General features: G+C 38.6%; 1 protein-coding gene across 8 annotated transcripts in view; it reads left to right on the forward strand.

Moving 5' to 3' along the window:
• Positions 1-27,164, forward strand: part of Cntn4 (contactin 4) — a 1,000,475-nt gene that overhangs the window by 791,229 nt on the left and 182,082 nt on the right. For all 8 annotated transcript variants that reach the window (XM_026788153.1, XM_026788152.1, XM_026788157.1 and 5 more), the window contains 4 exons: positions 3,603-3,705; positions 6,729-6,913; positions 19,376-19,512; positions 21,189-21,318. In XM_026788153.1, the coding sequence (XP_026643954.1) occupies positions 3,603-3,705; positions 6,729-6,913; positions 19,376-19,512; positions 21,189-21,318 (555 nt within the window). The remainder of the gene's footprint in view (positions 1-3,602; positions 3,706-6,728; positions 6,914-19,375; positions 19,513-21,188; positions 21,319-27,164) is intronic.

Raw genomic sequence — 27,164 nt, forward strand, 5'->3', positions numbered from 1 at the left:
GAAGATCCAGGTTCAGTTCCCAGAACCTACATGGCAGCTCACAACTGTCTGGAATTCTATTTCCAGAGGAACCGGCCCCCTCTTCTGACCTTCAAAGGAACCAGCCATACAGGTGGTACACTTACATACATGAAGGCAAATACTTATATAAATAAAATAAAAATAAGGAAATACTTTTAAAAGGCTGCAGGTATATGATTCCACTACTATGAAATGCCCAGAGAAGGTATATGTGCCAAAGGTAGGTCAAAGTTTGTTGTAGGCTGTGCTATGCTGTGCTGGAAATTAACAGGAAATAGACATCATGGATATTATTTCGGTATTGAAATGCTCGGAAACCAGATTTTGGTGACAGTGGCATGTGTTAACAGACTTGCTAAGAATCATTGAACTGCTCCCTTAAAATCAGTAAATTGTTAATATGCAAGCATATCTTTTCAAAAATGTTCATTTTTTTAGTACTATAGAAAGAGTAAGAAATGTAGCAGAAAAAAAATGTTGGTTTTTTTTTCCAGTCTTTCACAAGCCACAGTGGGCTAGAAAGTAGGACATTCCGAGGGGAGGAAGAGGCATTTCATGTAACAATTCTACAAGAGGGGACTTGTAGACAAAAGTTTCTATCCCGCCTGGCTCTGCAGTCAATTAGTCCCAAAGTAACACACAGAGGTTTATATTAATTATAAGCTTTTTGGCCTATAAGCTCAGGCTTATTATGAAGTAGCTATTACTACTTAAATTAATCCACAATTCTTATCTATGTTTAACCACATGGCTTGGGACCTTTCCTCAGAGCAGCATTTTCATCTTGCTTTCTTTGCAGGGACTCCAAATCCACTCTAATAGACAGAACTTTAAGGATGGGGAAATAGACATTTGACGATCTGACCATTGAGTATCTATCCACACTGATGCTTAGAACAAGGTTATATGAGATACGCTTACTCCTCACTATAATCTTCATAGATTCATTAAAGAAACATGATGTATATGTAATGACAATATTGAAAGATAAGATAAGGGGCAAAGTCAGTCACCTCTAAGACATCCTTGCCGTTAATATATTTCACACAACTCTCTCATCTCCATTTAACGTGTGATACATTGCCATGCAAACTGTCTTGATTTCCTAGGAAGAAAAGACCTCCCCCTCTTAAGACAACTCTTTTTTTTTTTTCAATTAACACCAATCTCAGCGTATACAGCCACATGCACAGCACTAAAAGGTGTTAACGTGCTCACTGCACTCCGAGTCATACTACTGATATTTATGGGATGATGATTCAACCATACAGACGGTTTGTTAGCAAGTTCAGCAGCTGTGTGTGAATGCTGTTGTTAGTATGCGCCACCCCATTACCCAGTCAGCTTTGTGCAAACGCTCAAAGGGAAGCAATCAGATGGAGGTGCAAGAGAAATTATGGCAGAGACTTGGCCAGAAAGGGGAAATAGCTTTGTTTGTGAACAAGTCAAATATGGCTTTGGTGTATTTAAACTTACTTTGACCGTTTTATATACTGTGGTGGAGAAAAGGTCATGGTAAAAGGTGAAGACTCGAGCCTTGAGTTTTAACTTTGACCGTTAACTAGATATTGGTGGGACTAAAAACAGTGTTAACCCTTTTGAGATGACAGCCTCCCTTGTAAAAGGAAGCATAGCTATCAATGGCAGTTGTACCCTTTTAAGGACCAAGAGTTCTCTCAATCCCTTGCTCTAAAAAGCCCTAACCGTGATCTTCCCTGGATGCACAGAAGTGTGTATTTGGGAACATCAAACTTAATGACCCTAAAGGAAGAGATGGCTCAGCAGATAAAAGCACTTATTTTTGCAAAGTACCAAGGTTCAGTTTCCAACATGTACTTAGTGGCTCATCACCATCTGTAACTCCAGTTCCAGGGGTTACTGCATCTACTGACCTCCTTAGAGAACACACAATTACACTGTCTACATATATGCATGCAGGCAAAACATTCATACATATGAAATAAATGAATATAAAAAGATTCTTTTTAAGAATGGCATGGAAGTCCTCTCAAAGTCCTTTCTAAAGCCAGTCTTCCCGTTAGTCTAGGGAAAGAAAATAAAACCAAACAGCAACAGCAGAACTGTATTCAAGTTCACCTCTTGACAACAGCCCTCATAGCAAAACCAGCAACACTGTAAATATCTAACTCATATGCTGAGCTGTTTTTTTTTTTTTTTTTATGGACTGATTAGATCTTTGTGGTGCCTCTCAGTTTCTGAACCAGCACATGAAACATGTTTGCAAGATGAATAAAATCAGCTCTCTTTGTTACTGCACCTGTGCCCATCCGTTTCTTGTTGTTACCCTTTTCTTCTGAAACCTTTCGTTTCTCTTTCCTCTGACTGGGGAGGGAGGGTCTAAATGAGAGCTGAACTGAAGTGACCGTTTGCTTTTCAATAAACTTGATAACCCCAAACTCTTTACCAGTACTGTTAAATCAATAATCATGGAAATGTCTGGAGATCAGATAGAAATAAATGTATCAAACCTGTGGCAGCCTTAACTAATGAATCAAGATATTATTGATAGGAAGTAAGTGATATGTTTTTAGTCATGAAACATAGATTTCATCTGTTGGGCTGTTAATGTGACTATTATCACACAGTCATCTTTCTAGATATGGAGACTATGACTTCAAGGGTAATTAATTACTTCATTGATAGGATAAGCACATGCAAACATTGCTGTTAACCATTTATTGTGCGTTAACGACATAGAATGCTGCCTTGAATGTACTCAGTTAGATCCATTCAGATTGGCCTCAGATGTGAATAAAACACTGCGACCAGAGAATGACTCTGAGAAGTCACTATGTGGACACCCTAAAGGATGTATTTTAAAAGCGTTTATAAATAGTTTAATGTTTTGTGAAGTGTATTTCCAAAGGAAGTGATATTCCTTCTGACTGGGAATATATCAATTCTTCTTCCTTCCCCCTCCCCGAGCAACCTTTACAAAGTACTTCTCAAAAAGCAAGGAGAATCGTTTTTTTTTAACTCTTTTTTTTTTTTTTATTGAGAAAAGGAAAAAAAAGTTTCAGCCTCCTCCCAGCCTCCCTTGTCCCTCCCCCTCCTCCCACCCTTCTTCTCCTCCTCCCACTCCTCTCCCCCTCCCTCTCCAGTCCAAAGAGCAGTCAGGGTTCCCTGCCCTGTGGAAAGTCCAAGGTCCTCCCCCCTCCGTCCATATCTAGGAAGGTGAACATCCAAACTGGCTAGGCTCCCACAAAGCCAGAACATGAAGTAGGATCAAAACCCCGTGCCATTGTCCTTGGCTTCTCATCAGCCCTCATTGCTCGCCATGTTCAGAGAGTCCGGTTTTATCCCATGCTTTTTCAGTCATAGTCCAGCCAGAGCAAGGAGAATCTTATCCTCTGCAGGTGGTGTGGACGTTTTGATATGAAGTTTTCTCTCCAAGAAACTGGAGGAAGAGGTGGGGTCACATGCTGTTTGAGAAGAGCCTGTTTCAAATGAAGGAATTGAGTGTGCATCTATTAGCATACAGGAAGACTCTATATTGTCAGAAAACACTTATGTACATCTTGACAGAACCTCTGAGACTTGGTTTCTTTGTCTGTTCACAGGGGTCATGGGTGAATATGAACCCAAAATAGAAGTACAGTTTCCAGAAACAGTCCCGGCCGAGAGAGGAACAACAGTCAAGCTGGAATGCTTTGCCTTAGGAAAGTAAGTTCTGCTCGTCCCTCCTCCACTTGCCTCTGGCAGGAAGAGCATTATCTTCAGTGCTCACAGTGATGGTTCCTGAGCTGTCTGAAAATCAAATCGCCTTTCTCTTTATAATTCTGTGCTTGCATCTTTGATTCTGTGCTCTTCCTATGGAAAAAGACAGGTAATGGCTCCAGAAGGATTGGGCTGCCACGGCCACAAAGGAGAGGAGGGCAAATGGTTCCGAAAAAGTCTTTCATTCTATTATTATGACCTATAATGTGCATGCTGTCTAAGCCACAGTGACAGGAAAACAATGGCCTTCATTTGAGGTACAGGCAAGCTGACAATTTGGAAAAACGGGGACTTTCATTCTGGGTCCGTTTGCAGAGAATACATAAAATTTTTCTTGAATTTCTTTTCAAATTGCCGAACTTCCCTCTCTCATTTGGATTCCCTTCCGCTCTCGCTGGAGACTGAGAAGAGCTGATATCTAAGAGTCTATTTTAGAGTGGTCTGAAAATTATTCACAACTTTATTATTCCATCTGGATTACACTTAAAAGAACTGACTTGGAAAGCACTTAGACTTCCCGGAGAGGATCTGCCAGAGGGCATAGGAAGGGAAACGCAGATCAGTTGGGGTTTTTATGTGCCAGTAACCAACAGGAATGGTTTGCCGTCCACAGTGTAAACTACCACCAGAAGGGAGAACACTGGGGCTCTTGTGGATTTTAATGGTCTGTGTCGGTGTTTTTGCCCAACCCATCTAGCCAGAAACCCATTCTTAATCCTGTCTGCTTTTTTCTGTGCCTAAGTATGGACAAAAGCCACAGCACGAGAGCCTTGTCTCAGTGCGTATTTTGAAATGAAATGTCTTCTGTTTCACAGAAACTTCAGGCATTTTTTGCATTTCCAATTTTATTTTCAATTCTAATGGAATGATTGTTTTCAAGTTGTGGCAATGTAGGCCACAGCAGTGTCTTTACTTTGATGAGGTTTACCACCGCAGTAATTTCGTATCTCCTAAAAACTTACCACAGTGTATAAATTGTGACAGAGCTGCAGGACTGAATGCTGGGCCGACATGAAAAGCAAGCTGTCAAGCCACATGTCCGACACGGTAAATGGCAATGATTTGTTGCTGAGAAGAAAAGTCGATTGCACATCTTGTGATGTGGTTGATCTTTAAAGTCTCTCTGTGAACCTAGGAAACAACCAGGGAGACAGAGAGAGCAGGTGACTGGATCGTCAGGGTCTATATTTGGCAATCTTTGCAAGATGACACTTTACAAAGCCCTCCCTGGAGAAAACAAAACTCACATTGCTCACACTTCCAAAGGGACTATGAATTAAAATCTATTCACAATGTTTCAATGGTGCTAAAATAAAAACAAAAGACACAAATTGGGTTCTTCAGATCCACACAGAAATGTTTGGATATGCATGTCTAGCTGTTGGAAACACACCACTATTGCTCACTTAAGAGTAGAAGGCTGGTCTAAGTGCAGTTGTGTTTAAAAGCATGCATTAAGTATGTGTATGCTTGACTGTAAAGACACCCATACATAATGTGCTTCTGATGGAGCCCTCCTGCATTTTGAATCAGTGTCTGGCTAATGAACTTAAATTATTTTAAAACAAATATAGTAGATTTGATAGCTTTAATTTTTTAAATACTATCTCAATTTTCCCAGAGAAGATTGGCAAGTCTTTAGTGTAATTACTTCTCTGTGAGTGTTTTTGTGAAAAATAAATAAGTAAATAATTGTATCCCCTGCTAGGAAGCCACAATCCTAAAAGCTGCGGTTAGCTTAAAAACCACTCATTTGCAGACAGACTGCCCTCCTTGGCAATTTAAGATGTGTTCCAAACAGTTATGGCAAGAGGATGCTAGATGCCTGGAGAGTACATTAAGATGCAACAGACTGTTCTTTTCTTCATCTTGCTACTTTAATTATTGTTTTCAGAAACCACCTTCCAAATGGACCACTATAAATCGGTGAGGTCATCAATATGTAAACGACAATAAGCACAACAACTGTGTTACCCAGATCAGCTTGTCATGAGTGAATCGCTCCTCTATGCCAGCAATTAGGTTGTAGTTTCCAGACTTTATGGGCTCATTACTTTTACTATCACTTGTTCAATATGTGGGTGTAACTTACAGTGTGGTGTTCACATTGCTGGCCCTAACATTTAGAAGAATATATTGTTTCTCCTCTCTACTGCTGCATTACGAACTTGGAACAAACTGTTAACATCTTATTATCTCATGATGTATGGGTTAGGAATCCAAGAAAGGCTTATCTGGGTGATGTTTTTGGTCTGTGTGATACCTCCGAGGGTCTCTGATGAGAAGCTGGCACAGCAGGTATTGGAGACCTCAAAGACACATCGTTCACACTTCTCGTGTCTTAGAGGTTGTGTGATGGGACCAGTTGGATCTGTCATTAGGCGAACCTCCATGGAACATCCTCAGGGTGAACTTCTCATAGGTGCCTCAGAGAGTGTTCCAAGAAAAAGAGCATGGAAGCTGTCTGCTTCTTAAGGCTTGAATCTAGAAATCAACTCGCTATCACTCCTTTCTGTGTATTAGTCAGAAGGGCTAAAGAGCCCAACAAGTTGAAGAGGGACGAGGACCTCTTTTCAGTGGAAAAGATGTATGTAACATTGCCTCCATTTTAATTCCACTACATATGTGCCTGAACATTTTCTTTTAACAATTATAATTTAGAAAATCCAGATATACTAGAAAATTATAAAATTAACTTTTTGAAAATGCTCTTTTCTTTCAATGATAATGGTGCATAGGGAGCCGATTACATTGTTTAATGTTAAGAATGTTGATTTTAAGAAAAATGTGAAGTGACTAATGCTAGAGATATAGCTGCTGCTAAAATAACGCTAACATGGGAAAGAAATTTGGGGAATCTTTAATGTGCTCTTGGCTTTGGAAACAATGGAAGGAGTTAGCAGTGTAGGTTTTAAAAAGAGACGAGGCTTTCTTTAATTTGGGTTATCCCATTTTATTCTCGCTATCAGCCCAGTCCCAACTATTCTCTGGCGAAGAGCTGATGGGAAGCCAATAGCAAGGAAAGCCAGAAGACACAAGTCAAATGGAATTCTGGAAATTCCCAATTTTCAACAGGAAGACGCTGGCTCATATGAATGTGTGGCTGAAAACTCTAGAGGCAAAAACGTAGCAAAGGGACAGTTGACTTTTTACGGTAAGTTTTCAGTTTTCCTTATGATTTGCCATGCTATAAAACTTTTCATATTAAAATCCTGCACGGGCAGGTTTGAAGTTGGAGGGATTTTTGTTTGTTTGTTTTGGATGGGTATGTTTTCTTAAGTTTTTTTTTTGTTTGTTTGTTTTTGGGGGTAGTTTCAGTTTTTTGAATCATGTAGAATAGGATTAAGACTCTTGCTTTTCTACAAATTAGCATGCCCTGACTGACTCTGGGTGTGGAAATTGCAGGTGGGGGCACGGATGTTGAAGGAGCAGAGAGGAAGGAATTAAGCTGATGTGTTTAGGAGATGGATGACAGTGTGAACACACTCCCAAAGGAGACTGTTTTCTCTTTAACCCTTCCCATTGAGCATAAGCATGGCACCGGAAATCGTTAGTTATTCGTGTGTGTGTGTGTGTGTGTGTGTGTGTGTGTGTGTGTGTGTGTGTGTGTGTTAATTAAAGCTCTGTGCTTCATTTGAATTTTGAATCGAGGCTCATCTTAAACCTTTGTAATGTCTCCGACTCAGCAGCAGCTTTATATGGTATTATGAACATTTCAAAATGCACACTGTCCAAATTTAGCTCTCAGAGTGGACCTCAGAGTAGAGCATAAAAAATATCTCATCACATAGTTTTTTTTTTTTTTTATGTGAAGTTTCTCTTGTTCTGGTCAAACCATCTGCATTGACCCAAACATAATATAAGGGTAAAATCTGTGCCACATGATTCTTATCTAGTGGGTCCTGGAAAGCTCCACAGAATATTGATCTGAAATCCAGAAAAGGGTCCACCACAAATACACTGAAACAAGTTTTAGAGATGCCAATTTCTTGGTCTCTATTTTGTAGCTCACAGTATACATTAGATTGCCTTTGAATTCTCAGTGCTGGAATTAAATACATGTGCCACCGTACCTGGCTAATGGCGCATATTTCTATATATTCTTCCTACAAAGTCCTTTAGTTTTAAGATAAGCTAAGAACCACACTCAGTAGTCATACAAATCATTTTAAAAGCAGATTGAGAACCAGGGAACATATCCAACATCAGCCATTGACCTTCTTGTGCCCAGCTCTCAGCATTTTAGACTCACATACCCCTCAAGCAGCTGGTATGGCAATATTCTAGAAAGCTCTTCATAAAATGACCAGGACAACAGTAGCTTGGGCAGAAAAAAACCTACACTTTATTTGTTTGTCTTTCTACCTATATCAAATGAGAGATTTGATAATTGGTTTTTACTTTCTTGAATTGTGAGAGTTAATGTTTTATTTGATGGATTAAAATATATACCAAAGTTAACTGGACACCCACAAGAGCCAAGGTTACAGATTTGTTTAGTGAGAAGCAATTGTCATGTATTTTTTACTGTTTGGGGTTTACTTTTCTCACCTTTCTGATAATTATTTGCTTTATGTCAGGTAGCAACCACTTGAATTTGTTAATCAAAATGGACAACATTTTTCTTTCTTCTTAATGAATAGGCTTTTGGATTGGTGGTTCCTAAACATTACTTAACTTGCTCAATTAATTGAATAAAGTTACTTCCACTCTCATGATTCCATTTTAAGGTGAAAGTGCTCGCATTCAGGATGCTAAGAAGGTGTTCTCTATAGTCAAGCATTGCCATGGACTCTCCCTAAGGATTAGAGGTCCCCCACCCAGGAAATACAGCAATGTAAAGTTACTATGGTCGAGGATGGACCTTGTCATGAGCCCCAGCCTTATGTGAAAGAGGTGCTTCCCAGGGATCCTGCCCTAGAGATGAAAAAATCACAGAGGAACAGTGTTTGCCTTTCAAATGATGCTGTCTGCAGCAGTGCTTGGCAAAGGAGCAGAACAATTGGCCTGTTTTCTGGAGACAGCAGAATGTCACCACCTTGTCAGTCACTCTTGAGATCAGATCAGTTGACTTTCATGCACTTGGCTTTTGTATCTGTTTATTCTTTTGTTCTTCCTCAACTAGCATATCACTGATATTGTCTCCACTGTCAGGGAAAGGCTTAATTATACAGAACTGCTTGACTATCATTTTTTTCATTTTTTTTCTTTTCTTTTCTTTTTTTTTTTTTTTTTGAAGGGAGAGGTTTGGTGTGTTCCCAGTGCTATGTCCCTATTATCCAGCTGCCTTAATCTTCAAGTTAAATGAATTATTATAATTAAAATCACTGTGTAGCGTCTCCCAAAAAGAGAAAGTAAACCCAGTCACTTATCCAGGAACATTCTGCCTTTGTTGACAAGACAATTCTTTACAACATTAAGCTATGCTAGCTCAGGGATTAGAAACCATGGGTTTGTGCTTAGAAATCTGTATATATTCAGTTGTAATAAAAAACAAAATTGGCAGGAAAATGGGTGAATTTGAAACAAGGTGACTGAAAATAAACAAAATTAGCATGGTCTCTTTCATATGAGAATACTAGTCTGTGGTATAAACATGCACACATGAATATGAGTAGATATCTTTCACACATGGACAAGAAAGGAAAAGAGAACCTGGAGGATACTAAGAGAGAACCAGTGGTAGGAACATGAGGAAGAAGCAGAAACACAAAAACAAACTTTATTTGATAGCACCTTGTAGACTTATTAAAAAGTAATAGTCAAAAAGGAAAACCTGGAGAAGACATGATTTTGTTGTACTACGGTGTTGACCCAATTAGGAGCTCTGCAGTAACAGTTGTGGTAAAATGGATTTTTATTTCCTTGTTGCACTAAGAAAAGCATTTAGCCTTTTTCAAAAGGCTGGCTGTGTAGAATCATTTCAGACTCTCCTCCCCTGCGAGAGCTCAGCAGAGGCACCAGGTACTGGCCACTGCTACCGACTGCCACGTCCACAGAGGCTAATGTGTACCACTTTGTCTCACCACATATGAAGGTCTGAGTTCAGGCACAGAACGTTTTATATCCCCCTATCTTGCTTATTTATTTTGCTCAGACCTCTACTTTGCCAGGGAAGTCAACTTTAATCTGCTCTTTCAGACTTTTTTTTTTTTATTGGCAAGAAAAAAAATCTTAAAAATAAATCCATCTTCAGATGTAGAATGGTAAAATGTGTTACCTTAACACGTTATGCATTTGTTCAAAAGTATGTTTATGTGGCCCTACTATGTAGGGGCCACTGCTATATAGTAGGATGTTCGAAAACATGTGCCCTCAAGAACCTGATATTTCACCAGATATTAAGAAATTAAGTTCTCAAACAAATCAATAAATTCAAATATTTCAAGTTTTAGAAAGAATACAAGATAAAATAATGATAGCCCTTGGTTATAAAGAAACTGGCCACAGGGAAAGACTCCTAAGATAAAGGAATCAAGGAAGGCATGTATAATATTGAGCCCTGAGCAGAAATTCCAAAGTAAAATAAGAGATAGCTTTCCATAGGGAAGCACATTCCGGCCAGAAAACAGGGAGGAGGCAAAAAAGCCCAAAGGCTGACAGCTGTCTGGCAAGTTTGAGAAGCAGGAAGGAAGTCTGTGTTTCCAAGGCAGAAGGACCAAGATAAGATGGGGGTGGGGAGTCTGTGTTTCCACAGCAGAAGAACCAAGGACAGACATCTCAGAGAAAGGAAGGTAAGGGCCAGGCAGTTCCTTGGAAGCCAGGTGGAGTTTAGGTTTTAGTCACAATCCGTGGGAAGATATTAAGTGGCAAAATGATTTTATCTGATTCGTACTTCTAAGGAGGTGGTTGCTTTATGAGGAGTAGGTGTTTAAATCACAAGAGCAGAAAGGACAGCGAAGCAGCCATTTGTCCTGTCCGTATGAGACATGTTCATAGCTGGGACTTGAAGGAGGAAGAGAATTAGAGACACAGATATAATTTGGAGTCAGAGCATGTGGGGCTTCCTTATTTCATTCCTCTAACTACCCATTTAGAGAGAAACTGACTCCCAGAGATATTAAAGCGTGTGATTACTGTTTACATATTGAGAAACAGAATTGGATTCCAAACGCCATGCTAGAAGTTCTGAAGTTTCAGTGTGCATCAGGGTAAGTGGGAAATCTTAAGAAAATACCGAATATTGGACCTCGTACATGGAGGTTTTGATTTGGTAGATAGGAAATTGCATTTCAGTTAATTTCCCTGGCGTACAGCTACTGCTGATGCTTGTGTGGGGACCACATGGTAGGGACCATGGCTCTGTGAGATTGTTTCCAATGTTAGAGTGAGACCCAAGATTAGATTCCTTGCAAAAGATTGTTACTGTTGCTCTGGAAATCTTCTATCTTCATATCCCATAAGGCACCTCAGTCAGTCTACGTATACCAAGTCCAATCAGAGGCCTAAGTCTAGTGGTTTCTTGTAGAGAGGAAAGGGAAATGTGAGGTGGACGTCTTTCACTTGAGAATTGCTCATTGTTCCACCTGCTCAACTATGGAATCACCCCTTTTATGTACAGAGAGAATTACAACCTCATCTGGAAGAATGAGCTATGAACTAAGAGTCTAATTGTGCCCTTTGCATACTTTCTCCTCTGGTAATAATTGTTACACTCAACACTAAGAAACTGAGAGATTTCATATCACAATAAAAAAATTATTTCAAAGACTCTAATAAGCTTTTTTTTTGAAGAAACTGTTGGGTCCATTCCTTTGATTTTACAAATAAAACAGAAACCTAGGGACGAACAATTATTTTTCCAAAGATAGCACACTGTGTGGAATCTGAGTACGCCTAAAACTGCCCCCTGCCATATGACATGTGTTGTTGTTGCTCCCAGTTCAGTGTTTTGATCAAATACATCAGGGATCCATCAGTCAGTCATCTTTGTATACTCTCTGTAACCAACCAATGAATGCCATCACTGAATTCTTTTGGATAAACGTTGGATCCTTTTGTTTTACTTTTGTTGTTGTTTTGTTTTGTTGTCGTTGGTCTAACTTATCACTGAGTTGAAAAGGAACTCTTTAAGAAAACTGTTCTTCAAATTTCTGTAAGCTGTTTCTAGATTTTTGTGTGTTGCAGTCCTGTGACTGTAAAGGGGAAACTGTATGACTGTACTCTAGGGGGTCTGAGGGCATGGGTGAGGTCATTGGGAAGTGATTACAGAAGCATTTTGTGCACAGCTTCCTAATTCCTCACGGATGTGATATGTATATGTGACAGCTAGATAATATTCAACCCTGCAAAATGGCTTAGAGGACAGAGTGACCAGAAGACGAACACAGCAGTTAAAGTGATTTCACAGTACAGCAATAACTGCTTAATTGTCCTAGGCAGAACTCATACAGGGACCCTCGGTTCCCCCTGGGTGTCCCATAAAGTACAGCCCATGAGTTTTGTTCCTTTTCTTGCATCTAATGACAGCAATAAATTTAATCGCTACAGTTTTTTCAAGGAGTGGGCATCAAGAACATGCTGTAAGTAATGGGAAAATAATATAGGAATGGGGATAGAAGCTCCTCACGCCGATAGAAGTGGCAAACCACAAACCAAAAATAGTATGTGGAAGCGTCATTTTAGCCTCTCTATATTACCACAGAAGAAAAAAACATACTAAGTATATTTTTACTCATTAAACTTACTGTGCCAAGTTTTGTGTGAATGGATCCATTCATTTAACGGGCTATCTCACACTTCAGACTGACCAAAGAATCACTGAATGTCTCAAATCTGTATTTATGGTGTTTCTATCCACCAATATCTGCCATGTTGTAAGTTAAAACTGAGATTTTGATTTAGCATATCATTTATTTTAAATGACCAGAAAACAATGCATGTTTAGATGATGAAGATATTTTAAGAAAATGAATTCAATTTTTTCCAAACCGAACCATTATGGATAAGGGTAGAATTTGTATTTTTATAAACCTCTTTAACATCTGTTTTAGCTTAAGAAAACTAGATTGTCATATGTATTTCCATGTTCACCCTGCTGTGATATGTTGATTTGGTTGAAGAATATGAAGAAATCTGGACTCACAAACCACACATATGTGGTTTGAACAGTAAAAATTCATGGATGCTGTATGGGGTTCCTTGGGATCCACAGTGTTCCACAGATGACATTTTGAGTATCATAGGTCCAGATGAATATCCCCAATGTCATTGGCAGGTAAAACATAATTTTGGGTCCTTTGGCTAAAGAAGAGGCCTCAAGCAGAGCAGATCCCTCTCTTTCTGGTTCCAAACATCCCTAGGCCTCCTGATAGCACGGGGATGATGCCACTTAACTTGCATGTTGGTGTTTGTGTTAGAAGTATTATGCCTCATGTGATGCTGGTGAGAGTCACATGTAAGTGATGTATATGGCTGATTGTATTGGGAATTCATGATGGTCTAAGGAGGGGAATGAATTCAGCACAGTCAGAGCAAATTCACACAAACATTAGGTCACAGCTTAAGTAAATATGAAAAGAAGGAATTAATTCCTGTTAGAGTAAGGTCATCGGTTAATGTTGGAGTGCAAATGGCCTTAGTGTATCAGTCTTAAGGCCTTTTAAATAGTGGACATACTGTGATTTATTTTTTTTCTCTCTAGCTCACTTTTAAAGTCATGAATTGTCTATAGCATCCCTGGGAGGAGAAGGGAAAATATGTACTTTTATAGCTGTCATGTATGACCCGGGTTAGTATTGCCATTTCCGATGGATGATCTTATACCCATGCACACCAAAACCACTAATTCAGCTCAGTGAGTAAAATCAATTTATCCATCCATCTATAAATTAATAAACAAATAAATGATTATGAAGGAGAACATAAAGTTTGTAGTAAAATCTGATAGGAATTCTGGAAGGGGTGGGAGGGAAGAAGTTAGGGGCAGACATTATCATGGTACATTGTGTGGAATTTACAAAGAATAAATTAAAATTATAAAAGAGAGATAATATAGTAGATGACACACAACACTTAAGCTGTGTGTGCCGAGTGAGCTCCAAATGAGGAGGATTGAAGTTTGAAGGACAGAGGGATTCTCGAGGACATACACTACAGAGCAAAATGTTTGTTAGGAGATGAAATGAAGGAAAGTGCTGCTGAAAACAAGATGGTGTAAACAAAGATATAGAGGCAGGAACTGACTTACTATTATAACTAAAGACAAAGAAAACCTCTCTGCCAAGAACTTAAGATTCACTGGCTGAGGAGAAAGTAAGAAAATTGGGTGCGAGCAGATGGCAGATGAGTTTAAACATTAGCCCAAAGATATGAAATAATGGTGATGGTCTCTTAATGAGTGTCACATTGACAGCGGGTGAAGCATATTTACAGACCCCATCCAGTAGCTCAGATACACATGCCTTTCTGCAATCATATTCGCTTTCTATATTAATGAATACCTATTAACAAAAATATGCCCACTATGCCTTGCCTTCTAGGGTATCTTCACATTTTCAACTGATGTCATTACAATATCTTATGTCTATGCGTGTTTTGTTTGCACATATGTCTGTCTGTGTACCATGTTGGGATCTGGTGTCTGCAGAGGTCAGAAAAGAACATCAAAACCCCCTAGAACTGCAGTTAAGGATGACTATTTGCTACTGTGTGGGCACTAAGAACCAAACCCAGGTCTTCTGCAAGAACAAGTGTTCTTTACTATCGTTTTTACTAAGTGTTATCGTATTTACTAAGTGTTTCCAGCCTCACACCACAGTGAGTTTCGTGTTTGTTTGGCGATGTTATCTGCAAATGTGTTGGTTCTACCCTTACCAGAAAAAAGTCAATCAGGTCTTATACAAAAATGAGAAAACCATAAAAAACAGAGTGTGTGAATAAGGGAAAAATAGAAAACCACAAGTGGCATGAATCCCATTTGTTTAAAAAGTAATGTATAGGGCTAGAAAGATGGCTCAGCAAGCAAGAGCATCACCGCTCATTCAGAAGACTTGAATTCAATTCCCAGCATCCACATCTGGAGTCTCTCAAATACATACATAGTTCCAGGGGGATCCAAATGCATCTGGCATCTGGGGACACCTATATTCATATACACATTCAACCCCCACAGTCACATAGACACAAAACTGAAAATAAATTTAAAAAATTTACAAAACAATGCAAAGGTAAGAGTTCACATATGAAAGTCAGAGGGAGTTTTATAGTGTCAAGTGTTCAACTTTGTATCGTTCAAGAAGAAAACATGCGCTTCTAACCTCTGTGCCCCAAAGCTCTTCTTGTAGTTACAAGACCTCACATCAGTTCAGTGTTTCTCAACATGGGTGTGGTTAATCATCAAGTCATATTTTATATAAAATGTGACAAGAAATGTTTAGTGTTTAAAACAAAATAAGTCTGCTGAGGTTGAATTCACTATCTTCTGAGAAGCCCTAATCCTTGGAGAACTCATTTTGAAACACTGTGAGAGAATGACAGTCATTGTAGTGTGGGTACCAGGTAGGCATCCATCACAGGTGAAAAAAGTGGAAGTTGTATAACATCTTGAAGCACAGTGTAAGTGTCCTTTCAGTATATATGTAAAGTGAACATCTGAGATTTATAAAATATTGTTTATAATTATAAACTATATATTCAACAATAAAGGATGATTAGTTCTACCTAGAGCAAACACTGGGGACATTATATTTAAGGTAAATTGAAACTATCTTGAAAGTTTTACTAATAGTGTTGAGAATTCTAGGAAGCATATATATGAAGGTGGCAATGTAAAACTGAGTAATTCCCTGACCCCCAGACTCATAAAGCTCACTACAAAAAAGAGCAATGCTATAGCCAGGCCTCTGCATTTCTTGGAAATGACTCATCTTTTCTGGATTGTTGAACCATTAGAAATAATTGCAAATATCTATAGATCAACTTTTCAAAAGTTACTTAAAAAATTTTGCCTATGATGCCCTTTCTCTTAGATATATAAAACTCCAAAGTCTACGACCAAGTCCTGTTCTTGTTTTTGTGAGAAATTTCTGGTTTGGGGGAATGAAAACAGCTAGATATGTCTGAGAATTGTTTGACCCCTTGAGTTCAAATTATATTTGCTTGAAATAGAAATTATTATTGGATAAGAGTCTTGTATGACTCCAGTGGCTGGAATATACAAACCTTGATTTAGGTCATTTCTGGCAGTTATTGAACAAAAGATTGAAATGAATAGATTGTTCATCTGTCAAAAGATGAACAGTATGACAGGGTCAAATCCCAGCACAGCTATTTAATCTTACATTTGAACTTGTGTCTTGAGATGAGACTTAGGAATGATTCTTCTGTTTTAAATGTAAAAGAATGCAAAAGATCAAAATAGTAATTTCTTTTTTGATATGAGTTTATTTAATTTTGTTTGATGTGTGATCTCTAGAAAAGAATATTAAGGAGTCGCTGTAAAGTAGCAATTCTTACATATGGGCTTCTGGGAGATGATGTGTAGGCCATGGAGTTGAAAGTTATCATGAAGTTTGATAATACAGGAGAAGTACCATCCACTCTAATGCATTATACAAATGGTATTTTCTAAGATGCATCAAGCCAAAATGTTCGCAATGCAAAGATTTTTAACTTGGTGGCCCCAAAGCATATAAGCACCTATGAACCATCTCTACCAAGCATTAGCCTTTGTATAGAAATGAAGAATCACCCAATTATAATAGATGTGATTCATCCAACATAAAAGTGAGTGAAGACAGTGGTGATGTGTGGTTTTGAACTGGAGATTATCAAATGGCACATTAAAATATAAACTATCTCATTCTTTGCCGTCATATAGCAGATTAGTCTGTGTGTGAATGTGAGTGTGTGTGTGTGTGTGTTGTGTGTGTGTGTGTGTGTGTGTGTAAATTAGAAGTGCCACCCATCTTGAATTTTAAGACAAGACTTCATCAATTTAGTTAAGCTGGCAAACTTGTTATCTAGTGAACCCCAGAGTTATGCCTGTCCATGCATCTAATTCTGTTAAACTAGCTGTCCAGTGAACCCCAGAAATATGCCTTTCTCCTCCTCTCTATTTTGGGATTGCAGCCATGTGCCCCCATGCCCTACCTGTATATGTGGATCCTAAACATTGAAGTCAGATCTTCATGCGTGTATAAGGCAATGCTTTACCAGTTAAACTACCTCTCTTCTCCCAGCCCCCCATTCTTTGCCTCCCTGAGTTTCTGGGTTTCTATGCAGTTATTCACTTTAAGAGGCATGTATTTAGATTATGTTAATTTAGCTCTTCTGAATAGATTTCATTTTGAAAGCAAAGAAAGTACCTGATGACGCTTGTCAGACACCCAATTAGTTCAGTACTAGGCAAATTAGGTGTGATGTCACCTCTGCCAGGACAAATTGTCCATTCTTGTCAAGCCCCTTGACCCCACTGCAAGAGAAAGAATGAGACCTCAGAGTATCTAATTAGTTTGAAATTTGTAAGGTCATTCAAACTCTTTTCAAAGCCCCCCTTTCCTTCCCCATCGCCTTTGTTAGTTGGCAAGGTTTGGCCTCCAGCTTTCTATAGTTTAGAAAGAATGAACCCAAGTGTTGCTGGAAGTGGGTGACATTGAAATCTGTCTCTGCAGGTGTTTATGAAGTTTACTGCTTTAACTTCAACCTGACATTGCTTCCAAGTTACATTTGTCCTTGCTTGTTTTGCTTTTTCTTTCCAAACTCTTTTTCAGAAGTTTGCTCTTGTTAATATTCCACAGATTTCTGTGCCTTTCTTGTTTGCTTTGTTCCCTCGGACTCTGCAGGGGGTGAATATGCTGCAGGTTGAATGTGTATCTGGCAGGCTAAGCCATTAGTCCTAACGGAGCTGCACACTGGCGTCTCCCAGTAGAGCTCTGGGAAGATATTACCCCTTGAGCTTCCCTTCCCATTAGCAGCAGGATGATAGAGGACAGCAGCCAACTTGCAGCTCTTTCAAAGATGCAGGTTATAACCCTTCATTCAAGCTAATGCTTGTTGATGTTGTAACGTTTTTTTGAAGTTGACCCTTTTGGCCTCGCCTCTTAAGCAGCCATGCATCATCTCTATCAGGAGAGGGTTTGCAAAATTGTGTTTTGCTCTTTGAAAAACATGGAATTGCTTGTGGATGGAAAAGAAGAAAACAGCATTTAGTCAAGGACCTAGAGACCTCTGCTGGTTAAGTGACTTACTGAGTGTTTTTCTATTTTTGTTTATTATTCAGAAGGTAAGATACACAACTTAACCTTCACATTACTGATTTCCCTTTGAATTAAATTATCCATGACTTGTATCTTCATTGAATGGGTATACAAAGGTCAAGTCTGCTAAAAGACATGTTAAGAATATTAAGTAATATCTTCTGATTAATAATGGTATCAACTCTGGTTATTAAGTTAACATCAGGAGTTATTACCCTGTAGAAATGCCCCCATAAATGGGTAAGTCCTCAAATCATAGCTGTGGTGATTTTCCACAGGACTTTTAGAAAAAGTCTTCTACCAATAAATATGGCTGAGAAGACAAAAGCATTAACTGTACTGTAGTCAAGAACTGATATGTATAAATATTTTCTTGAAACATTGGCTATTCTATTATATAGAATAACAAAATATGCCTTAAATGGAAGCATGAAAAACATGCTAAAATGTGAATGATTGGGGTAGTATTCAGTATTATGAAATGTGATAATTAAATGCTTCTTTGAATTTCCTTGTGAAACTGTGGGTAGAATTTGATTTTCTAAAAGAGCTTGGTAAATCCAAGACTCACTCAAAGATGTTGACTTTAAGGATCATACAGCTAGCTTTCTTCAATTACAATAATAGATGACAATATTATTATTAGTAGTAGTTATCATTATTATTATTTTAAATAACAACAATTATTCATCATGGACATATAAGGGCTACAAAATGTGTCTATGTAACCTATGGGAATGAAATACATTAGTAAAAGGTGAGTTAAACTGTTTTAATGGAAGAAAACTCAGTATGCAATGATTTAAGTAAGTTCAACTATCTCAAGTTCATCTTTTCAAACATAAACAAGTAGCTCTCATCACTGCATTGCTTTGCATTGCAATATTATTCAAGGGTCAAAATATTTCCTAGCCCATTAGAGTTTTTTTTTTTTTTACCACTTTCCAATCAAATGGGCAAGACTCTAGAACAAGTGTCTGAGGGTGCCCTTTCTACTTTCACTAGCGACCAACTGGAAGGAACCTAGTCACCTAGTTACTTTTTAATGAAAAGGAATCTTGGGAAAGTGTAGGTAGGAATTCATGACCTCATCCAAAGGTGGTTCAGTGATCCTTAAAGTTTTCTCATATTAAAAGCAAAACAATAGCAATTCTTATGTGACAAGAATCATTTAACCCATTGTTAATACAAGTTCTTTCAATTCTGCCTTCAGTGATTAAAAAGGTCAAGAATATGGCTCAGAAACACGATGCTCAGAAAGAGTATACACTCTCCTTAAATGTCTTCTTGCCCTTATTTGTATGTCATTTGGAAAAGGAATTTGATTAAAAGTCCATTTTAATGTTTAATTGCTTAGAATAAAAAAAAAATTGACTCTGCAGTGAATATATGCCTCCTTGTTTTTTGTACTCTTTTAGCTCAACCTAACTGGGTTCAAAAAATAGATGATATCCATGTGGCCATGGAAGAGAGTGTCTTCTGGGAATGCAAAGCAAATGGGAGGCCCAAGCCTACCTACAGGTGGCTAAAAAATGGCGACCCACTGTTAACACGGGTAAGTAAATCGGTGGTAATTGTGGCAATTGTGTCTTAATGTAATGCAACGTTTAATGTGGCCTTGTTGCTATGGAAACAGAAAACGAGTTGTTTTCAAAATAATAAGCAACAAAATTCCTTTAATGGTATAAAAAGTCAAAGTGAATAGGTTGATAGAAAAAAATTATAAATAAATCTTGTTAAATTTCTATAGCAGACCTTTGTAGCAGAGATTAGCACTGTGGTAGCTCTATGCTAAGAAAGCCGCACAGAATGTTTGGACTTTTTGTGACTTTGCTAAGATATGTAGAAGGAGACATCACAGCATCTACTTCAAGAGAAAGAGTATTGGAAAGTCACAAAGATGACCATCAAAACGCAATGTGACTCTCAAAAAGAAATCGGAGGAACAATGATGTCCAATTCAATTTTCTTTATTGTGTTTTGCCTATGAAATATCAAATGTTACCTGGAATTCAGCATTTTCTTCAGCATCCACATTGAGAGCCAGTTTTCATGCTCAGATTTCTTTCCTGCATAGTCAACCTAGGAAAGAAAAACTGTCTGCCCTGGGCAACTGATAAAGGGAATAATTTCTTCTGATAACCCCAATCTCCTGGTCACCCTCAATTCCCTGGAAGGCTCCTCTTATTTATCATTCCCTCTGTGTTACAAAAGTCAACAAATTGCTAGTGTGCAGGTTTCCAGTCACTTGGCATTTCCCTCTCTTTATGAAATGTGAGGGCTAAGGATGCCTTGATCAAAGTCTAATAAAATATCCATTCAGCTAGATAGCAGTTTTTAAGAAGACAAGAGTTTTTACTCTAAGTTTTTGTGTTCACTGGTGTGTGTGTGTGTGTGTGTGTGTGTGTGTATGTGTGTGTGTGTGTGTAAGAGGGGGTAAATCCTTAATGAAATATAGCTTGACACTAAAGTTGCATGTGAGAAGGTTCTCTTGTCACATATACTTACTATCCTTGATTCTGCCACCTTGACTAGTAGCAAAGTGTAAATAATCACAATGACAGCAATCAAGCATTTGAACAGTGATTCATTTTTGAAATACGTTTTCTTCTCTGTCTCTGGCTAGCCAAAAACTCACCATGTAGATCATCCTGTCCTCAAACTCAAGAGACCTCTCTGTCTCTGCAGCCTAGTGCCAAGATTAAAGGCATGTGCCACCACCATGCCTGGTAGAATATTGAATTATTAGTTCCTATTATTTTCTGGTCAACTCATCAGGCACTAAAAATTTGTGTAAGTCCGTCTGAGATAATAACTTATAAGCCCTTAAAGGACTTAAGAAGTCTAAATTCTAAATGATAAATTTGATTGTATATTCTCCCCTTTCCCCAGTTAACATAATGTCATAGATTAAAAGCTACTCTTCATCTTTCAAGGACAAGTCCACTTATTTATAGGGCATATTCATCTGAATGACTTCACTATTAAATCAACACGAGTGCAAGAGAATCCTACAATTTGAATTCCATTTACCAACTGATATGCTACTGGTTCCACTTGCCATCTGACCTGGCACTGATTTACTTGACAGATAAGCAGATCATGTTAATGTAAATTGCTTGTATGATGACTATTTTCCTCCCGTTAGGCCCTCTTGAAGTAGCATGTAGCAAAATTGCCTTAAGCTCTCAGCTGTAGAAGGTCACTATTTACTCCTCTTTTCTTTCACAGGACAGAATACAAATCGAGCAAGGAACACTCAACATAACAATAGTGAATCTCTCAGATGCTGGCATGTACCAGTGTGTGGCAGAGAATAAACACGGAGTTATCTTTTCCAGCGCTGAGCTTAGTGTAATAGGTGAGTCCTGAAAGTGGAAAGAAAAAAAAATAAAAGGAAAAAAACCCACAACTCTTTTTTTTCTCCCTCCTTCTGCTCTTCATCTGGACCTTGGGAGCTCAGTCTAGTGCTCCAATGTGGTTCTCTGTCACCGGATGAAGGTTCTATGGTGATATGCAAGATATTCATCAGTGTGGCTATGGGATAAGGCCAGTTCAGGCAACCTCTTCTTTTCTTCCCAAGGACCTAGCTGGGGACATATCCTTGGACACCAGGGAACCCCTCTAGAGCCAAGTCTCTTGTCAACCCAAAAATGTCTCCCTTAATTAAGATATCTTCTTCCCTGCTCCCATATCCACTCTTCCTCCATCTCAGCCATCCTATTCTCCCAAGCTCTCCCCAATCCTCCCCTTCTCCCTTCTCTCTCCCCCCTCTCTCCCATCCCCACACCCCTGTGCTCCCCACTTTTGTCTGGCAATCTTGTCTACCTCCAATATCCAGGAGAATAAATACATGTTTTTCTTTGGGTTCACCTTCTTATTTAGCTTCTCTAGGATCCCGAATTATAGGCTCAATGTCCTTTGTTTATGGCTAGAATCTACTTATGAGTGAGTACATACCATATTCATCTTTTTGGGTCTGGGTTAAAACCCACAACTCTTTAAGTGACTAAATTAATAAGTAAATTTGCCAACCATAAATTCTCATTTCTAGAGAATGTATCAAAATATCTTAAGGTTTGAGGAAGTTCTAGAAACAAGTCACATAGCCTTCAAGCGATTGGAAGAGACCACTTTCTAAATGGGCCTCCTCTGTGCTTACAGCGGCTAGCACAGCTCCTTTGGCACTCGTTTTTAATCCCTCTCCAGACCTTCCTAAATGAATTAGGTTTCTGAAATGGATCTGCTGTGATTGTTCTGAACTGGTGCAACTTCAGCTTGGAGGGAGTAGAGCTGAGTTGGTTTGGAAAGGCTAATTTGAACATCTCGCAGAGTGACCATGTTCTTCCATGTCTGAACTTTCCAGAAGGTGTGCTAGTGGTCTGCTGATGTTTCTCTGTCTTCCCTTTGGAACTGATGTCTCTGATCTACATATCCACCATCCTATCTTTCTCAATGTTTTTGCCTTTGATTATTAATGGCTTAACTCACCAATCCCTCACCAATGCATTTTCTGAGACAATCTCTCAACTCCTTTATTCACTTAATACCTTCATTTATCTTATATTCCTTTGGTGCTTATCAAATGCCAACTGTGTTCTTTGGTGTTGTACTTGGTGCTGCAGATGCAGTTTTCCCACAGGTCAATGGAACACACTGCTCCTGCCTCCAGGGCTTTCTGTCCCGTTCTCCAAACCCCAAGATGGCTTCCTCATGTAATGACTGCAGGATCTCTACCTGGAGCACTCCTCCCATTACTGATTTTTGTGTTGACTGTTATTTGTATTGTTATTTGTATCCTTAATAACAGAGGCCAGGAGTATATTATACTTTGATAAGATCATTCCTTTTTCTCCCACTGCATTTTAAACTCCTATGATGCCAAAGCTCATAATTGTATCCTCAGGGCTGAACAAGTATATAATAGGTACTCAATAAAAAGGGATTTAAGATATACTTTCAGAAAACAGATTCATGTGCAAGCAAATACATGATTAAATAATTGGTTAATCTAATATATGGGTATTCTTTTAAGTCCAGGAAAGCATATATCCATAGAAAGATTTTAAATTTATCTATTACTACTAGAAAGGTAATATAAGGCCCTAAAAGCACCAAAACAATTATAAACTATTTCACCAGCACCATTTTTTTTTGTTGTTGTTATCTAAGACAGGATTTCTCTATAGCTTTGGAGCCTGTCCCGGAACTCTCTCTGTAGATCAGGCTGGCATCAAACTCATAGAGATCCACCTGCCTATGCCTCCCAAGTGCTGGGATTAAAGGCGTGTGCCACCACCACCAAGCTCACCATCACCTAACTGAGAAGGTATAAGTAATAGTTTTTGACTGGCCATAATCTAAGGAATATGAGGAAAAGAGCAGAGAAGGAGAGCAATTTGCATAACCAATAGCCTTTCTTGTCTCTGAGTCCCGACTCTTCCACTGAAGACTGTCCTCCATGACCACCATGTAGATCTTACATCCAGAAGTATATCAATCTCAAATTGACATCTTCCAACCTCTGCAAAGGAAGGAAGGAAGGAAAAGTCTTCACAGCTACTCTTCTTGCTCTCTCTAGGCTAGACCAGGGTCTTGAAGCAAAATTACTGAGAGTTAAAAGAGCCACACAAGCTGTGTACAGCGAGCCTCAGAGAAGTTTACGAATACTTCATTTTCAAGGCATAGTTATATTCCCAAATCCCCACCTTGTAATGTCATTAACTTGGGTGCTACCACTTCAAGTCAAGATTTCTGAAAGCACAGGCACCTTCCAGTCAGAGCCTAAGGAACAAAGATAAAAACTCCTATGAAGTAATTAGCCATCCTGATTGCAGCCACATTTACCATGAGCACCATATTGGCATCTCAGTAAAGACACAAGCCAGCCTGGCATTGGCAACAGGAGGATTGGTAGGAACCTAGGCAGGAGAGTTTGGTTGATAGGCAGGACTAAGCATCTGAGCCCTGAACAAGTCAGATTTGACAAATACAGACAGAAAAAAGACCAATATGCCAGGGCAGAGTACAATGGCCTGAAATCACAAGGTACCTAAGATGATTCCCTCTGAATATAGAATCCTGAATGTCTTTCAAACAATGGATTTATGTGCCTAAAGCATAAATAGACAGAATTTAGCTGGAGACATAAAACTGAAATAGTATTAATGAACAGCTTCAGAAATTCTTGAAGGACAGATTTACAATCCCATCCTTAAAAGCCCATTTTTCTTTACAAATTTATCACATTATGTAGTTTGAGTTAATTTAAGGGCATTTCTGTGTTGACTGGGGATTCCCTAAAGTCTCACTCAAGGAGAAGACATTTGTTCTTTAAAAATGCAACATAGATAGATATTGCTTAGCTGTAGTAAACTACAGCAGTCTTTTGTTCCACAAGATACTTTGTTCCTTACAGAATAATAATAGTTTGATTCTTTGGGCTTGTATATTCTAATTCTCATCGCCTGTCTTAAAATCTTGAGCTTAAACTGATATTAAAGAGACAGTGAGAATTGAAATTATGTACTTTTCAATGGAGAAGAAAAAAAAGTGTGCTGGCTTCTGCTATTGATACACTATTAGGACTCCTCAGTGCTGTGGAGGAGATTCCCTTTAATGCTAGATAATAGCCCTGACATCATGAATAAGAGATGACTAGGAAGTATATACTTAATAGGCTTTTCCCATGGTCAGGCTTTATGTGTTCTATGTGGATATTTAATGTATTTGTAACATGTCTATTTTTAATGGATTGAAACTGCTAAATAATTAAAGTATTGGATGCTTTGCTCACACGGCATAGAGAAAGTTTTACCTTGGGTTAGAATTACATAGAGATATCCTAGTTTGTAATGGACTCATTATAACTTACCTTTTTAAAAAATTAACCAAATATTTTAAAAGTTTCAAGTAATAGTTACATTTATTTCTTCTGTGTGATTCAGGTCATCATGTGTGGAGGCAAGTGTCATAACCCACTGAGAAATCCTACCCATCCTCCAAGTCTTTTTTTTTTCCACTAGTATCTTCATGGTGATATTCCTTGGGCGGTCAGAATCCCTGGGCTTCCTTGAGGTGCTGCATATAAACCCTTCATGATAAAAAATAATTCTATCCCTTTCTTTGACTCCTGCAAATATATTAGAATTCAAGTGAATAAAATCCTGAAATAATCAGGAACTTGATTGTTGAATAAATCATTTTAAAGCTAATAGTAACTGCCTACACTCCTAATGTAATAACTTCTACTTATATTCACAAAGTGGAAGGATTGCTCAATGAATTTCCAAAATGTGTGTCTCCTTATTATGTTTGATATAGAATATTTCTACAATGTAGATCATTATGATATAGAGGATATCAAAATTCTTAGAGCAGAGGCTCTAAGCATTGAGGGAGTGTTCTTCGGGGGGAAACCAGTAAGATGAGAAGACCAGGCAAGGAAAAGCAGGGAGCAGAGATACGGGCGTCATTAAGCAAACTTTAACGCAGGTGTGATATAGAGGATGGATTTTTGCAACACAGATCACATCTCAGAGTTATTTTTCCTTGAGGCAAGGATGCTGGTTTTTACTTAAGTAAACATTTCAGTTAGTTCCTGGAGGCAGATATGAGATCCTAGGTGGGAGATAGGGTATAGAATGGAGCAGATCTCTTTTCCCATTAATTTCCCATAGCAGAGAAGAGTTTGGAGGCACCAAGTACCCAACAGTCATCGTACTAGAGGTCAGAAAACAGAGAACAGTTTCTGTGCCAACCAAGACTCTTAGGTACTTTGTCCAATTTTCCTGGACTATGAAGGGCAGTGCAATTAGTATACTAGAGAACCTTAGTCTTGTGCAGAGGATACCAGTGAGAAAGTCATCCACCCAGGAGTCCTTGGATATGACATGAATTTTCCAGGATTTAAATGAAACTGTAGCTGCCTCTGTCCTGAAGAAATTCTTTTTTTTTCCTAGCTGTTACATAAAATATATACTGGCAACCACTATTACACTACATTTTAAGGAGATGCCACTGAGGGAATTCTCCTGTCCTGCTTGAAAAAGGACATCTGACCCTAAGAGGACACTCAAGAAACATCAAGTAACCGATGGTCCAATTAAAGTGAGGTGCAGGGTTGAGCAATTATCCAGTTAATTTGGCATTTATCCAGATGATTGGCTCCCAAATTAGAAAACCATTACGGCTAAACTAAAAGTTATTTCAGAGGGACTTTCACAAGTGCATCTCAGCCTGATTTCTCAACTGCCTTGTAGGGCCAGATTACAAAATAATCAAATGTAGGAGTGTGAGCTGCGTCTAATGAGAGGACACATGTCTTTCTTATCCAAATGCAACTGGCTAGACAGAAACTTGCAGATGCAGGCTGTACTGTAGTTTCCTGGCCTCCCAGACCCAAATAATCACACAGAAATCATATTAATTACAAAACTGTTTGACCAATGGCTCAAGAGTTTTCCTAACTAGCTCTGATACCTTAAATTAACCCATTTCTATTAGTCAATGTATTGCCATGAGGCTTTGGCTTACCAGTAAGGTTCTAGTGTCCTCCTTAGGCAGATCCATGGCATCTGCTAAACCATTGATCAAAACAACTTTATTCATCAACCAATAATACTAACACATATGCAGAAGGACATCTCACGTCATCATTGAAGCACAATTAATAAAAATTCAGAGAGAGAAACTGGGGTTGATCGTGAAGAGCTGAAAAGCAAAACAGCCAGCCACTGGCTCTTTACCTCAGCCTCAATCCAAAACAGCGATCCTGCCTCCAAGAATCTCAGAATAAGATTGGTTTTTGAGAACTACTTCCTCCTATCTTGTAATCCTCTCTAAAACTCAGATTGTACTGCCTGGTTTCTATAGCAACTAGTATGGCTACTGGGATTAAAGGTGCATGTCATTATGGATACTGGAATTAAAAGTGTGTGTTACCATTACTTGGTCTGTTAGGCTGACCATTGGGATTGTTTTGCTCTCAGATCTTCAGGCAGGCTTTATTTATTAAAATATAATAGAAATGCCACTACAGAAACTCAACCATCATAAAGAGGTAAGGCAAATGCTTGGATCTCAGAATCAAAGTTCAGACATTTAGAAAGTTACTGTGTTCACAATTGCCAGATAGAAAAGGATGTTGTTAACCCTTCTCCCTGTCAAGACCAGGAAATCTTTTGTAAATACATTTTTCTTTTTTTT

The sequence above is a fragment of the Microtus ochrogaster genome, unplaced genomic scaffold, assembly GCF_000317375.1.
Source record: "Microtus ochrogaster isolate Prairie Vole_2 unplaced genomic scaffold, MicOch1.0 UNK1, whole genome shotgun sequence".
NCBI lineage: Eukaryota > Metazoa > Chordata > Mammalia > Rodentia > Cricetidae > Microtus > Microtus ochrogaster.